At 38.7% G+C, this 12,851-nt stretch overlaps 1 protein-coding gene across 1 annotated transcript in view; it reads right to left on the minus strand.

Annotated features, from left to right (window-relative positions):
* MET (MET proto-oncogene, receptor tyrosine kinase) overlaps positions 1-12,851 on the minus strand; it is a 116,739-nt gene that overhangs the window by 86,956 nt on the left and 16,932 nt on the right. Inside the window, exons 2-3 of the mRNA XM_050785128.1 lie at positions 6,227-6,276; positions 1,718-2,931 (exon numbers count right to left, since the gene is read on the minus strand). Coding sequence (XP_050641085.1) covers positions 1,718-2,931; positions 6,227-6,269 — 1,257 coding nt within the window. The 5' untranslated portion in view covers positions 6,270-6,276. The remainder of the gene's footprint in view (positions 1-1,717; positions 2,932-6,226; positions 6,277-12,851) is intronic.

Here is a 12,851-nt window from a genome sequence, read left to right on the forward strand (position 1 = left end):
AAATCATTTTGTTTCCTTTCATTCTTTTGTAGTTTCTAGTAAAGAAAAGGGGGGCTTCATGAGGAATTCTATTGCTTCTTTGCAACATATATTAAATGTATGCAGGGGGAAATAAGTCTTAGTTGGAATGTATGTGCATGTATTTTATGTATATTCATAGACTTTGGAAGAGAGAGGAAGGAAGTTTTGTTTTTAGTTCACCAAAAGATGAACTGACTTTCTTGGAAGTATTTTCCTAGCATCATAAAAAGTTAACTACAGTTTCCATCTAGAGAAGTGTCCCAGACATTTCAGCAAAAGTCAACCAATTGTTTCTGAATTAATATGCCCTTACCCCTCAGCAAGTTAAATACTTTATGCTATTGAGGACATGTTTAATGTTCTTCCTGATTGCAATTATAACCTTTATATCTTATATTGAAAACTGCTAAAGTAAGTGAAACATACCATGCCAAAGTCAAACTGTCTTTAGAAAAGCTATAGTATTTGTTCATTTGATTATGGTCATAGAAGAAACTCAAAGCCACAACAAACACTCAGACCAGGTGATCAACTGACTAGCAAGATAAATTCTCCAGGTATAGCTGGTAGCTGTTACTATATTGAAATCATAGCACCATGAATATCTCTAACAGCTTCTATGAAAATACCATTTCATATACGTATAAATAATCATCAACCAAAATATTTATGTTTATAAATGTCAAATACCAACCAGGTAAAGTGCCAAGCTAGAACTTGGTAGACACAAGTCTTTTCCAGAAGGAAGTCCATGATTAAAGTCAAGCTCTAAAGGAAGGACTTGGGAGCAAACATCTCCTCTCTACTCTTACAGGTTGTTTACAGAAGTATACTAGCTCATTTAAAAATGTTTTATTTACCAGCATTTCAGAAGAGAATTTTTTTTTTTTTTTTTTTTTTGAGACGGAGTCTTGCTCTTTTGCCCAGGCTGGAGTGCAGTGGCTGGATCTCAGCTCACTGCAAGCTCCGCCTCCCGGGTTCACGCCATTCTCCTGCCTCAGCCTCCTGAGTAGCTGGGACTACAGGCGCCCGCCACCTTGCCCGGCTAGTTTTTTGTATTTTTTTAGTAGAGATGGGGTTTCACCGTGTTAGCCAGGATGGTCTCGATCTCCTGACCTCGTGATCCACCCATCTCGGCCTCCCAGAGTGCTGGGATTACAGGCGTGAGCCACCGCGCCCGGCCCAGAAGAGATTTTTTAAAGTTAAGTTCCTTTAAATAATGTCAAGAATACAGATTAATCATTTGTGTATCAGTGAGAGAATATAATCTCATAAGGAACAATTATTTAAGGTGTACAAATTAGCTTGAGCATCTTGTAAATGTTGCAGAGATTATATAGAAATGTCAATAATTATGTTTTATGGGAATTGCTGTTGTGATAAAATCTGCGTAAATCTGATCAGAACTACAAAATCTTATATGGGAAATAACTTTAATATAATCTGAAGTGTCACGAGCACACAAATCTGAATTGTAAAAATATTTTCTCTTTTAGTTACCATATTACATTTTAAAGATACCATTTTAGGTGTAAATGAAGATTCAATTTCTAAATTTTCTTGGAAAAAATCTGCAACTATTTTGGATAAATACCATTTACCAAGCACAAAAGAAGTCCTGGATATTCATTTTGAGACTGATACTTATTTCTAATTTACACCTCACAGTGTGTAAGTGGGGACTGATGTGACTTACCCTATTAAAACAGTGCTCATGATTGGGTCCATAAAAATGCTGGAGACATCTCACATTGTTTTTGTTGACGATCTTGTTGAAGAAGTCGTTGACATATTTGATAGGAAATGCACACATTGCAGATCGATCCATTGGTTCGGCAGAATCTGGCTTGCTTTGTGCGAACACCCCAAAGAGAATGTCATCATTCAGGCTGGCTCCTATTTGTCTAGCAAGCTGGGCCCCGGGCTTGCTGACATATGCAGCCTGAAGGATATTAAACACTTCCTTCTTTGTGGATCTCTTTTTTCTCTTTTCTGTGAGAATACACTCTAGAGGCATTTCCATGTAGGAGTGCAATCCAGAGTTTAAGGAACAGAACCTGATTATTCTTGTGTGAAAAGTCTGAGCATTTAGAGTTTCCCTTTGGACCGTCAAGAAGTAAATAAAATTGTTGCTTTCAAAAGCATGGATGTACTTAATGGGGTAAGAATCTCTGAACTCAGGTAAAACATCAATGTAGGACTGGTCCGTCAAAAACATAAAACCATCTTTCGTTTCCTTTAGCCTTCTCACTGATATCGAATGCAACGGATGATGTGGGAAATAAGAAGAATTTATGGTATTGCCTACAAAGAAGTTGATGAACCGGTCCTTTACAGATGAAAGGACTTTGGCTCCCAGGGCGCTCACCACACAGTCAGGGCACTGGTTGGGCTCTTCTATCTGTGGGGAGAATATGCAGTGAACCTCCGACTGTATGTCAGCAGTATGATTATGGGGAAAGACATGTCGCTGGCAGGTCCCTCTGTTGACGCTGCCACAGCTAATGAGTTGATCATCATAGTAGGTGTCGACAACCAGAGCCATGTTGATGTTATCTTTCCAAACGCCTCCTGATAAATTGGCTTTGCTGCTGCAGTCCTGACACGGGAAACAATCTGGGTGTTCCAGCACAGGCCCGGTCTTGTACTCAGCAACCTTCTGAAGGTCTTCCTCATTTAAAACATAAATGTAGTTGGTGGCACCGAGGAAAATGTGATGCTCATGTAGAATGACATTCTGGATGGCTGTTTCCGCGGTGAAGTTGGGAAGCTGATACTTCATATTCACATTCATCTCGGACTTTGCTAGTGCCTCTTTACAATCCCCATTGCTCCTCTGCACCAAGGTAAACAGGAGCACGAGGATGCCAGGTACAAGCACAGCGGGGGCCTTCATTGTGAGAGGTTTATCTGCCAAAACAGGTTCAAGGCGAGAGCAGTTCAGTTGTCAGAAACGAAGAGAAAACTGAAAGACCTATACCATTTAAATGACCAGAAATAAAGCTTCCCAACTGGACTTTTACATAGAAGGAAAACAAAAACTCTAGCCAGTTTCACATAAAGATGCATTGTGCGGTTGGACATGACTCCACATAGCTTAATTTTAGAACTCAAGCCATGAACGAATAATTTTAGAGAACCATTGAGATGCAAACAATGTTCTGTATTAAGGCTGATACAGTAACTAAGTTAGACTCATTCAGCAATGAAAGAAAAAACATAGCAACTTTCTTTCTTAACCCCTTGCTGGTTGTTTAATGTGGTTTAATAACTGTGGCTAATGACTAGGTTGATATTTAAAGTTTCTCTGTTAGTCAAGTAAAGGAACTGCGGTTCAGATTCATTTATTCTAGAAATCACAGCAGGCATTGTTTTCTTGGGAGCATGTAGAATTACTAGGCTAAATTTAGCTTCCTTTTGGAAGAAAACAATCATAAATTCTAGAAGCAATATGATCACATGCTGTTTATAGGATTTTGTGTGGAGAGGAATGGTTTGATTATAATTTGGCTACAGTTAACCTATTGTTTTAGACAGACAAATGTTTAATGTAGGATCACTGGGAACTGAACAACAGCAGGCTGAAAATGTATAAAATAAAACATAATCTTCAGAACCAAAGTCCTAGAACTACTTCTCAGGGAAAAACAACATATTGTTCATTACCAAGTCAAAAAGCTATTTAGTAAAAAGTACATTATTTTAACATTTCATTGTATGCATATAGACAGTATTTCTATGAGGAAACATGAATGAGCTTGTTATTCAGTTTTTAAAACTTAAGGTGCACAAGTTATGAACATTGTGAGTTCTCCTTATAATAATTACAGGCAAGGTAGTAGGTTGGAAAGGAGAGGCCTTAGAATGAGTATAAACTAAATAGGTATGACTTTTTAAAAATAGCATAATTCTGATAGTAGAGGGGGAGCCTCTAAAAAACATACTAGGCATTATGACTGTGCCAAAGACTAACCCTAGATCTACAAAAACCACATCAGAAATCGCTGAGCAACCGGTATGTGCAGGGCTCTGTGCTTGCACTATGGGAAATGGGACATAGCCGCTGCCCTTCAGTGAAGCTGCAATGTGGCTGAGTGATAACCCATATATGCTGATTATTGAGGCACTGTCCATGGCATTACAGTACCCTGCATAGCACAAACCAAAAGCTACAAGCATCAAGGGAAAAAAATCACAGCCCGTACTTAGGATTATTATGATTGTGAGAAACAGAGACAAATTCACTATGTTGTGAGGTCCAGGAGAGCAAGGACAAAGTTTGTTTGGCTCATCATTGTATCCCAAGTACCTGGTACAGAGCCTGAGATGCAGAAGGTGTTAAACGAATAGATACTGAATAGATGATGAATAAAAATTAAGCCACAAATTCGAAGTTACGTAACGGTTAAGGGTAGTAGACAAAATTTGCATCCAAAACTTTTTGACTCCAAATCAAAAATAATTTTACCCTACTAATAGTCTAAGAATTGGGGACTTTAAGAGGTGATCAATAATCATTAGGGAATTTTGAGCTAGAGAGTGATACAATGAAGGTTTTACTCTAGGAAGATTGATCTGGAGTCAGGGTGGCCTAGAACAGAGAGAACCTGGCAATGGAAAGACCAGTTGACAGGCTATTTTTATATCCCACAATGAGGTAACAGGGGCCAGAACAAATATGGTAGCCTCAAGGATAGAAGAAATGAATAAGGGACATGTTTGAGTAAGTAGGATTTGATACCCTAATGTATCAAACACAGTGCAAAACAGAAAGCAAAGACAAACAAAGATGATTAGCAGTTATCTTGGAAAAGTAGAACAAGTTAAAAAACTAGGATAGACTGCACTGGGAAGTTAGGCTGAATATATGGGAACGGTAGATTGGTTTTAACAACATTGAGTCGGATGTGCTGCTGGGAAATGAGTGCATGTTCTCCTATAAGGATGACTACTAGGTTTTACATTATTCACCAGGAAACAGGTGCCTGGAACAAGTGAAGAATGAAAACTCTGAGCAGACAGAGCATTAGTGCCAAAGAACAGAGGTGGAAATGAGAAGGATTCTGAGAAGCCTGCCTTGACTGGGAAAGCGGCATGATCAGTCTTGGATGAAACAATATCTGTCTTAAGTGAGACACATGAGTGTCAGGTATTTTCCACTGCTGCACTAGAAGGAATAACAATTTAGAACTTGATTGGCTGAGTAACAGAGACTCCACTCGGACTAGAAATAAACTTTGCACATTATCTGCATAGAGGTGATGGTTAAAACCAAGAATGGGTCTGTTCATGAACAGACTAGATGAAAGAAGAGAAGGCAAATGACCTAAATCTTCGGGGATAGGCACAGTAGAGAAATCTGTGGAGGAGTCAAGGAAGGTTAAGGTCAGTGAGGCATCAACAGAGCAAATACTGCACTGTGTCACAAAAGCCAGGCGAGGGTCTCAAGAAGGAGGACGTTGGTCCACATGGAACCTCTTTGTTGATCTTCAAGGCAGTAGTTTCTATAGCAGGGTCAGATGTTAGACTGAGGGAATGGGTAACGAAGAAGTAGAATGTTTGTCAAAGGGAAGACAAGCAGAAAGCAGTAACAGGGTGAAAAGGAGTTTATTCTTAAATCGTGGGAAAGACATATGATTATTGGCAGGACCCCCCCTTTCTTCTACCAACATTTATTGGATGTCTACAAAGGCATGATGCCTTTCCCTGGGAAGCTCAAGTCACTTGATGGAGGCAGTGGGTTAACGGTTATCAGAATGCAGAGGAAGGGAGACCAACTCCACTGGAAATGATGCTAGAACTGAGTCTCAAAGGAGGATAAAGAATGAAGAACCCTGGCTGGGCACAGTGGCTCATGCCTGTAATCCTAGCACTTTGGGAGGCTGAGATGGGCAGATCACTTGAGGTCAGGAGTTTGAACCCAGCCTGACCAACACGGTGAGACCCCATCTTTACTACAAAAAAATTAGCTGGGTGTGGTGGTAGGTGCCTGTAATCCTAGCTACTTGGGAGGCTGAGGCAGGAGAATTGCTTGAACTCGGGAAGCGGAGATTGTAGTGAGCCAAAATCATGTCATTGGGGGTACAGACTATGAAGGGATAAGCAGAGCTAGAGAACTGTAGTTGGACCAGAGGAAAAGATGAAGCCTCAGTAAGGCAAAGCCATGTAATAATAAAAATAACAAGAACATATACTGAGTGCTTACCATGTGCGAGGCATTCTGCTAAACCCTTTGATTTACTCTTCATCAACACCCTGTGAAGAAGGATGTATTATTATCCTTCTCTTCTAGATAAGCAAACGTGCTAAAATCACACAGTTAGAGCCAGGCTTCAATTCCACGTCTGCCTAAAGAGAACCCATTCATGCTCTTAAGTGCTTCACTATACCGAAGCAGCTTCCCAAGCGAGGCGGGAGCATGCACTAGAACAGAAGTCAGACAATCAGACCTCTGATTCCAGCCCTTTCCCTCTCTAGCTGTGTGACTCCAGGCAATCATCCACCTCTGAGTCCCAGGGTCGGATATTCTCACATGACCATTTTAAGGATCAAAAAGAGATCTCATCTCTGAAAGCACTTTGATCAATAAAGAGTACATATAAATGCTTGCTATTTTATCTGTAATTCTCATTGTTTTGCAATGTACTAGCAAATTTTTGGTGCTGGTAGAGGGAATAACAAGGAATAGAAGAAAAGGATTAGGGACAAATTGTTCTACTAGAGGGCAAATACAAACTGTAAACCAAACGGCAAATACGTATCTAAACCATCTAGAGCATAATGGGGAAAATAAATATTATGTGAAAAGTTAACTGCACTTATCAATATGGTATCAGTGTATCTAACAAAATTGAGCCTAATAAATAATTTATTGCTGTATTTTCTGTAGAAATGATAATGAAAGAAAGGAAACAAATGAATTATTATTGCCAAAAGGGAGAAAAGTATTAAAACCAATTTGCATGTTAGTTGATGCCCATTAACGCAGTGTGAAGTGTGAATGTCGTTTTTTCGTCTAGGGTTTTTGAAGAAGGCTGCAAAATAATCTGTAATCCTAGCACTTTGGGAGGCACAGGTGGGCAGATCATGTGGTCAGAAGATCACGACCATCCTGGTCAATATGGTGAAACCCTGTCTCTACTAAAAGTACAAAAACTAACTGGGCATGGTGCGTGTGCCTGTAATCCCAGCTACTTGGGAGGCTGAGGCAGTCCAGGGAGTTTGAGGTTGCAGTGAGTTGAGATTGCGCCACTGCACTCCAGCCTGGTGACAGAGCAAGACTCCGTCAAAAAAAAGAGATATTGTATTAAATTACGTTTTTAAAATAAGATTCCTATCTTAAGGTTGGCACATAAGTCACACACTGTATTGTGGACAAGAATCCAAGAAAATGTACACATGTAGAAATCGGCTTTGTGTTATTTCATTTGATGAGATTGAAAATCAGTGGGGAAGGAGAATATATTTTCTATTTAAAGAAAAACCATTGCAGAACACAGTTGGAGTTAGTACCTTAGTCTCCTATACCTTCTTTACATTATCTGTTACCATATGGTGATGCCATTTTTCAAGTGAATACATCAAAAAAAGGTTAACTTTTTAAATTAAAGAAAACAATGGGACTAGGGCCCATTGTCGACGATAGAAATTTTAATTACAATAGAAGTTTCTGTTCAAACCTCAGATAATGAGAAAATGTAATCACCAAAAATGCCCCATTTCCTTGATCATTCCCATTAATAAAGGCCCGTCCCCATTAACAAAGGTGTATGTTGGTCAGATCAGATCTTTTCTGGGAAATGTTTTGTGTCCTTGCTAAGGAAAGGAGGGAGACCTTTTAGACGTATTTGCTGCTGAGCTGGGCACTAAGATGATAACTGCTAGTTAAATGAGTGACAGCTGAGAGGCCAAGTGCACAGGCACTGGGCCAGATTTTAGGGTTTGAATCCATTCACTGTCTATGTTACCTTAGGCAAATAGGTCTAAGCCTCTATTAAAATATGGGCAGGATTATAGCACCTACCTCACTTTTGAGACTTAGTCTAAGGATTCAATGAGTTAATGCATGTAGAACACTGCACGGCACGTAGTAGGTCAATGCATGTTCTCTATTGTTTGTACACGGCCCCTAACAAACACTTACAAGCATCTAAGTGTCAGATACTGTACAGAGTGCTGAAGATACAAAGATAAAACACTTTTGAAATGTCAATGAGCTCTCAGGCCAGTAGTGGAGATAGACAGATTATAGTTTAAACTCAATGTGGAAATGTCTACAGAGGCCCTTAAAGGACAACTTAACCAGGACAGAAAGTCACGTGGGCTTACCAACCAATCAATCATGGTGCTTTCCTCATAATGCATTCACAATTCTGAGGTCAAACACTGGAGAGGATCTAGTTTTAGTTGTGGCAGTGCAGCTAATTATTTGTATGACCCAAGCAAGTTACTCAACTTATTTGAAAATTATAGTGCTGAACCAGCTGTGTGCTGGCTCATGACAGCCTACTATGTGTATCTCTTCCCAATTTGTGTTTCAGTGACTTCATCTTGGTAGCCTGAAATAAGCCATGGTGGGTATATTGACACCATAGAAATTGGCAAACACTACAAATCAGGGCTTATTAAAGCCTGTAGGGGGATGGTTATTAAATATTTAATGGCATACTCCTGGGTGGAACTAAAGAACTTCAAAGTATTTTCCATTTCTAATAATTTTCAACTCTGAGATTATTCCCCTATGACTACATTTTACACCAATGCCTTGACTTGGCATATATTGCTTTCACTTCCTCGTCTATATAACTTGCCAGATCTGGCTGTGTGAGCATTTTAATATTTATATTGGTAGTGAAATACTCCAGAAATACTTTCACTTTTCGTATATTTTTGCCCTGATACATTTGTCCCCCCATGATGTGTCTGGATCAGGCTTTCAATATAGACTGTCTTTTCATTGTTTCTGTTATTTTTTCTTTCTGAAATAGTGCTAGCCATTTAACCAACTTTGAGTTCCTTGCTAAAAGGAACATGTAAAGATGATTCAAACGGACTGACTAATTCATTCTCTTAAAATGTGCACATATCAGGTGAAAGTGAATCACCTATAAAACATTTCTTTATTTCTTTTCAGATGAAAGTTAAGGTAATATCACTGGCAAAACATTTCCTGGCAGTGATCATCTCAATGGCACCTTGGCCACTAAACTATTGATATTTAGGAGTACTTCCTTTAAAGAAGATGGCTCTGTTATTAACAGCTACAAATATCAGTTCAGCCTGCCTTTAAAACCAGCGACTTGATCTGTCCACCATCTGCCCACCTCTAGTTTTCTCATTCAAGTAGCTTACATTGGTCTTTTCATTTCCCAGAAATCTAGCAATATATTTAAATCTCTAAGTATTCATTGAGCAACTGTCAACACTATCACTGTCCTCATCATAAAATCATTGCAGAGCCTACAAAAATGTATAGTGTATTCAAACACTGATTCCTCAGGAAAAAACCAACAGAGGCAATAGAATAACTTTTTTCTTGAGAGAGAGACTTTCTAAACCTTGACACAGGTAATTTTGCTTTCTTTAGGGATTAATTTTCTTAGCAGTCATAATTTGTAACTATGTAGATAGCACCTTATAGTACACAGATATGGTCAGTTCCATCATCTCTTCTAATCGTGATTATCTTATAAGGTAAGCATTATCCTGTGTTTCCAGATGACAAAACTAAGGTTCAAAGAGGAGAAAATATTAGCTGAAATCTAAACAAGAAATTCAGTTATTCTGAGTGTACTTCTAATTGTTTTAAAATGCATGATGCTTATTTGAATTGTTTTAAATTGTTTGCATTTCTTGGAAAAGATTTTTATTCCAAAGGCACAGTATTTTAATAAATACCTCTTTTCACCTTCCCAGAATCCACTGTCTCTTATACTGGCAACTCTTTTGAAAACTCTCCCTCTCCTATCTGCTGGGACTGTCAATCACATGGTCTATCTACATCTTTCAACACAGAATGAGTGTGCAAACCAGGCTGGCCTTTCAATGAACTCTATTCTCTTGCCATGGAGCTTGGTCAGGGCTGAGTATGTGGCCAAAGCAAGGCCAAACAGAATCTCTTCGGGGATTTAATATGGATGCTGGGAGAGGGCCTCTTTCCTTCTGAGAGCATGAGCACTAAAGATGATTTTATCTTGGGATGTCTGATGCCCATCTTTGCCACTATGTGGAAAAAGCCAGCCTGAGCATGAAACTGACCCAAAAGGCCAGAGAGCCCAGACACGGAGGGAGGCAGACTCCTGATGTGATTGTTTGAGCATCTATATCCAGCCATGTCTTAAGCTAAGGGAAGCCAGTAAAATTTCTTCTTTTCTTGCTTATTTCTTTTTTTTAAAACAAGTTTAGTAATGATTCTTTTTATTCCTTGCACCTGAAAAAGTCCTAAACTAACAATGTCCAGTAGAAAATATTACAAACTTGAGTTTAAACACAAAGTCAAGTGCATAAAACCAACTTTATGTAAAATATTCAAGTCATTGGGACTTGAATAATTATTTTAAATATTTCACTTTGCATTTGGGAACATATCTATTAGTTAAGATTTCTGAGGTGGTATACTAGTTTTTTCTTATTATATAATTCCAAAATCTTCTACAATATTTACATAAGATAATCTCAAAATGGAAATAATGGATCTAAGTAAAGAGTTAAGATACAGAAACTGGAAAATATTTTAACATTGCTTTTAAGTGCAAGAAAGGGATTTATGATGATGGAATATGGCTGAAGCCCCATATTAAGGAAATTACAGTCATAAAAACAGCCATGGCTAAATTTCCAGGAATACTTGCCAGAGTGAAATCCTAAGGAAAAATCTTGACCCTGTCCACATTTATATTATGTTTATTAACTTTAAAAGTAGGCCTATTAAAATAAAGTTAAGATTCCAATAGAAGATTCCTGATGACATTTAAAATACTGTGTTTATAAACACTCACTGTTTATGAAGAATCATATTACATTGTATTATAAGATATTAATCAAGTATTTGGGAGCACCCAATGCATGCAATGTACCTGACTAGATACTAAGAGTTTCTTCCCTCAAAGAGTGTACAGTCCGTGGATTTGAAGATAACAGGATAAACTCTGAAATCTAAATTTGTAACCTAAATGGAAAAGTGGATAGATCTACTGGGCTGAAAGCAAATTTGTAAACATGCTTGACTGAATGTTTGATTCTTATGCCTAAAGACTTACAGTTAGTGTTACGATCATCAAAAGCGCTACATTGACTTTAAAAAGATAAAACAATAGGCTGTGTCAAAAATCCCTTCTATGGTAGCCAGACACTACCTTGACAATGGTTTCTAACAGTGAATAGAAGGGACAGGAGGAATCTTCAGAATTTTTCAGCCCATTCAACTGCTCTTTGGCATAATCACATTTAAACACCCCAAAATATTCCGGAGACAAGGTGGAGTGTAGTGGAGAGAGTGTGGGCTTTACTGTCCGACAGACTTAAATGGGATGTGAATATGGCCTTTTTCGCTGACATGCCTTCTGATTTGAGTGTCAGTTTCTTACATTCAAAACATGGGGATAATCATATACATCTCATGGGTTGGCCATGAGAGTTGGAGATAAACTGTGAGAAACTGCATTCAGTTATGCAGCACACCCTAGCATTTAATAAATGTAGCTACTATGCTTATTATCCTAACTTGTGTTTCGGCCAGTTTCTGCCTGCCCTCAAAAAATGAGGAAGTTGGCACAGTCCCTTGGGTGAGACCACTCCAAATACCTGGTGACTGCTTCATCACTTTAGTCCTCTCATCCACAGTTTAAATAGTGTTATTTCTTCTTTTCCCACCCTTTAGCCATCTTGTGGTTTTCCTCTAACCTCGGTTCAAGTTCTTGAAGTCCTTCGAAAATTGCCCCCCAAGACAGAGGCCACAGTAACGGCCTCCCGTACTAAAGAAGTAAAAACAAATAGGAACCAGTATTTTAACTCTTTAAAAAAGAGTTAGCCCAGGCTGGGCATTGTGACTCACGCCTGCAATCCCAACACTTCTGGAGGCTGAGGCCGGACGATTGCTTGAGTTCAGGAGTTTGAGACCAGCCTGGGCAAACCCCAACTCTACAAAAAATAAAAAAATTAGCCAGGCATGGTGGCATGTGCCTATAGTCCCAGCTACTGCAGAGGCTGAGGTGGGAGGATCACTTGAGCCAAGGAGGTTGAGGCTGCAGTGAACCGTGATCACACCACTGTACTCCAGCCTGGATGACAGAGCCAGACTCTGCCTCAGGAAAAAAAAAAAAGAGTAAGCCCATATCCCAACTGAGATTTAGCAAGTAAAGATATAGGATGCTGAGTTAAATTTGAATTTCAGATAATTTGTTTAGTGTAAGTATGTCCCATAAATGTATTTTATATGACAATCCTAGTTGTCAGCAAATGGGGAAAAATAAGGGAACAATAATCTTTTTTACCCACAAAACTCAGATTAAAAAGATTTGGGCCAAACCTATTTATCTTTTGGGTTAGAATGTTTTTTAAGGTTTCTGTGGCATATATGTATTGCAAAACTGCATAGCATTTTTGGCTTTGCTTCTGTACAGCTAAATCATGCTTTAAAAGTTCCTGACAGGTGGTTTTAAGTGTCACATGAAGGTATAACTATGTGAAAGGGAGTAAAGAAACTTTTTCCCCCTACAGTTGTTCTGTACGTGGCAGCCTGTCATTTACATGAAATTTCTGAAACAGAAAAGGTATTCCCAGGTTGATTTACATGCTTTATTTATAATAAATGAGCTTATTAAAAAATTCGA

Source organism: Macaca thibetana, chromosome 3 (genome assembly GCF_024542745.1).
Source record: "Macaca thibetana thibetana isolate TM-01 chromosome 3, ASM2454274v1, whole genome shotgun sequence".
In the NCBI taxonomy this organism is placed as follows: Eukaryota; Metazoa; Chordata; class Mammalia; order Primates; family Cercopithecidae; genus Macaca; species Macaca thibetana.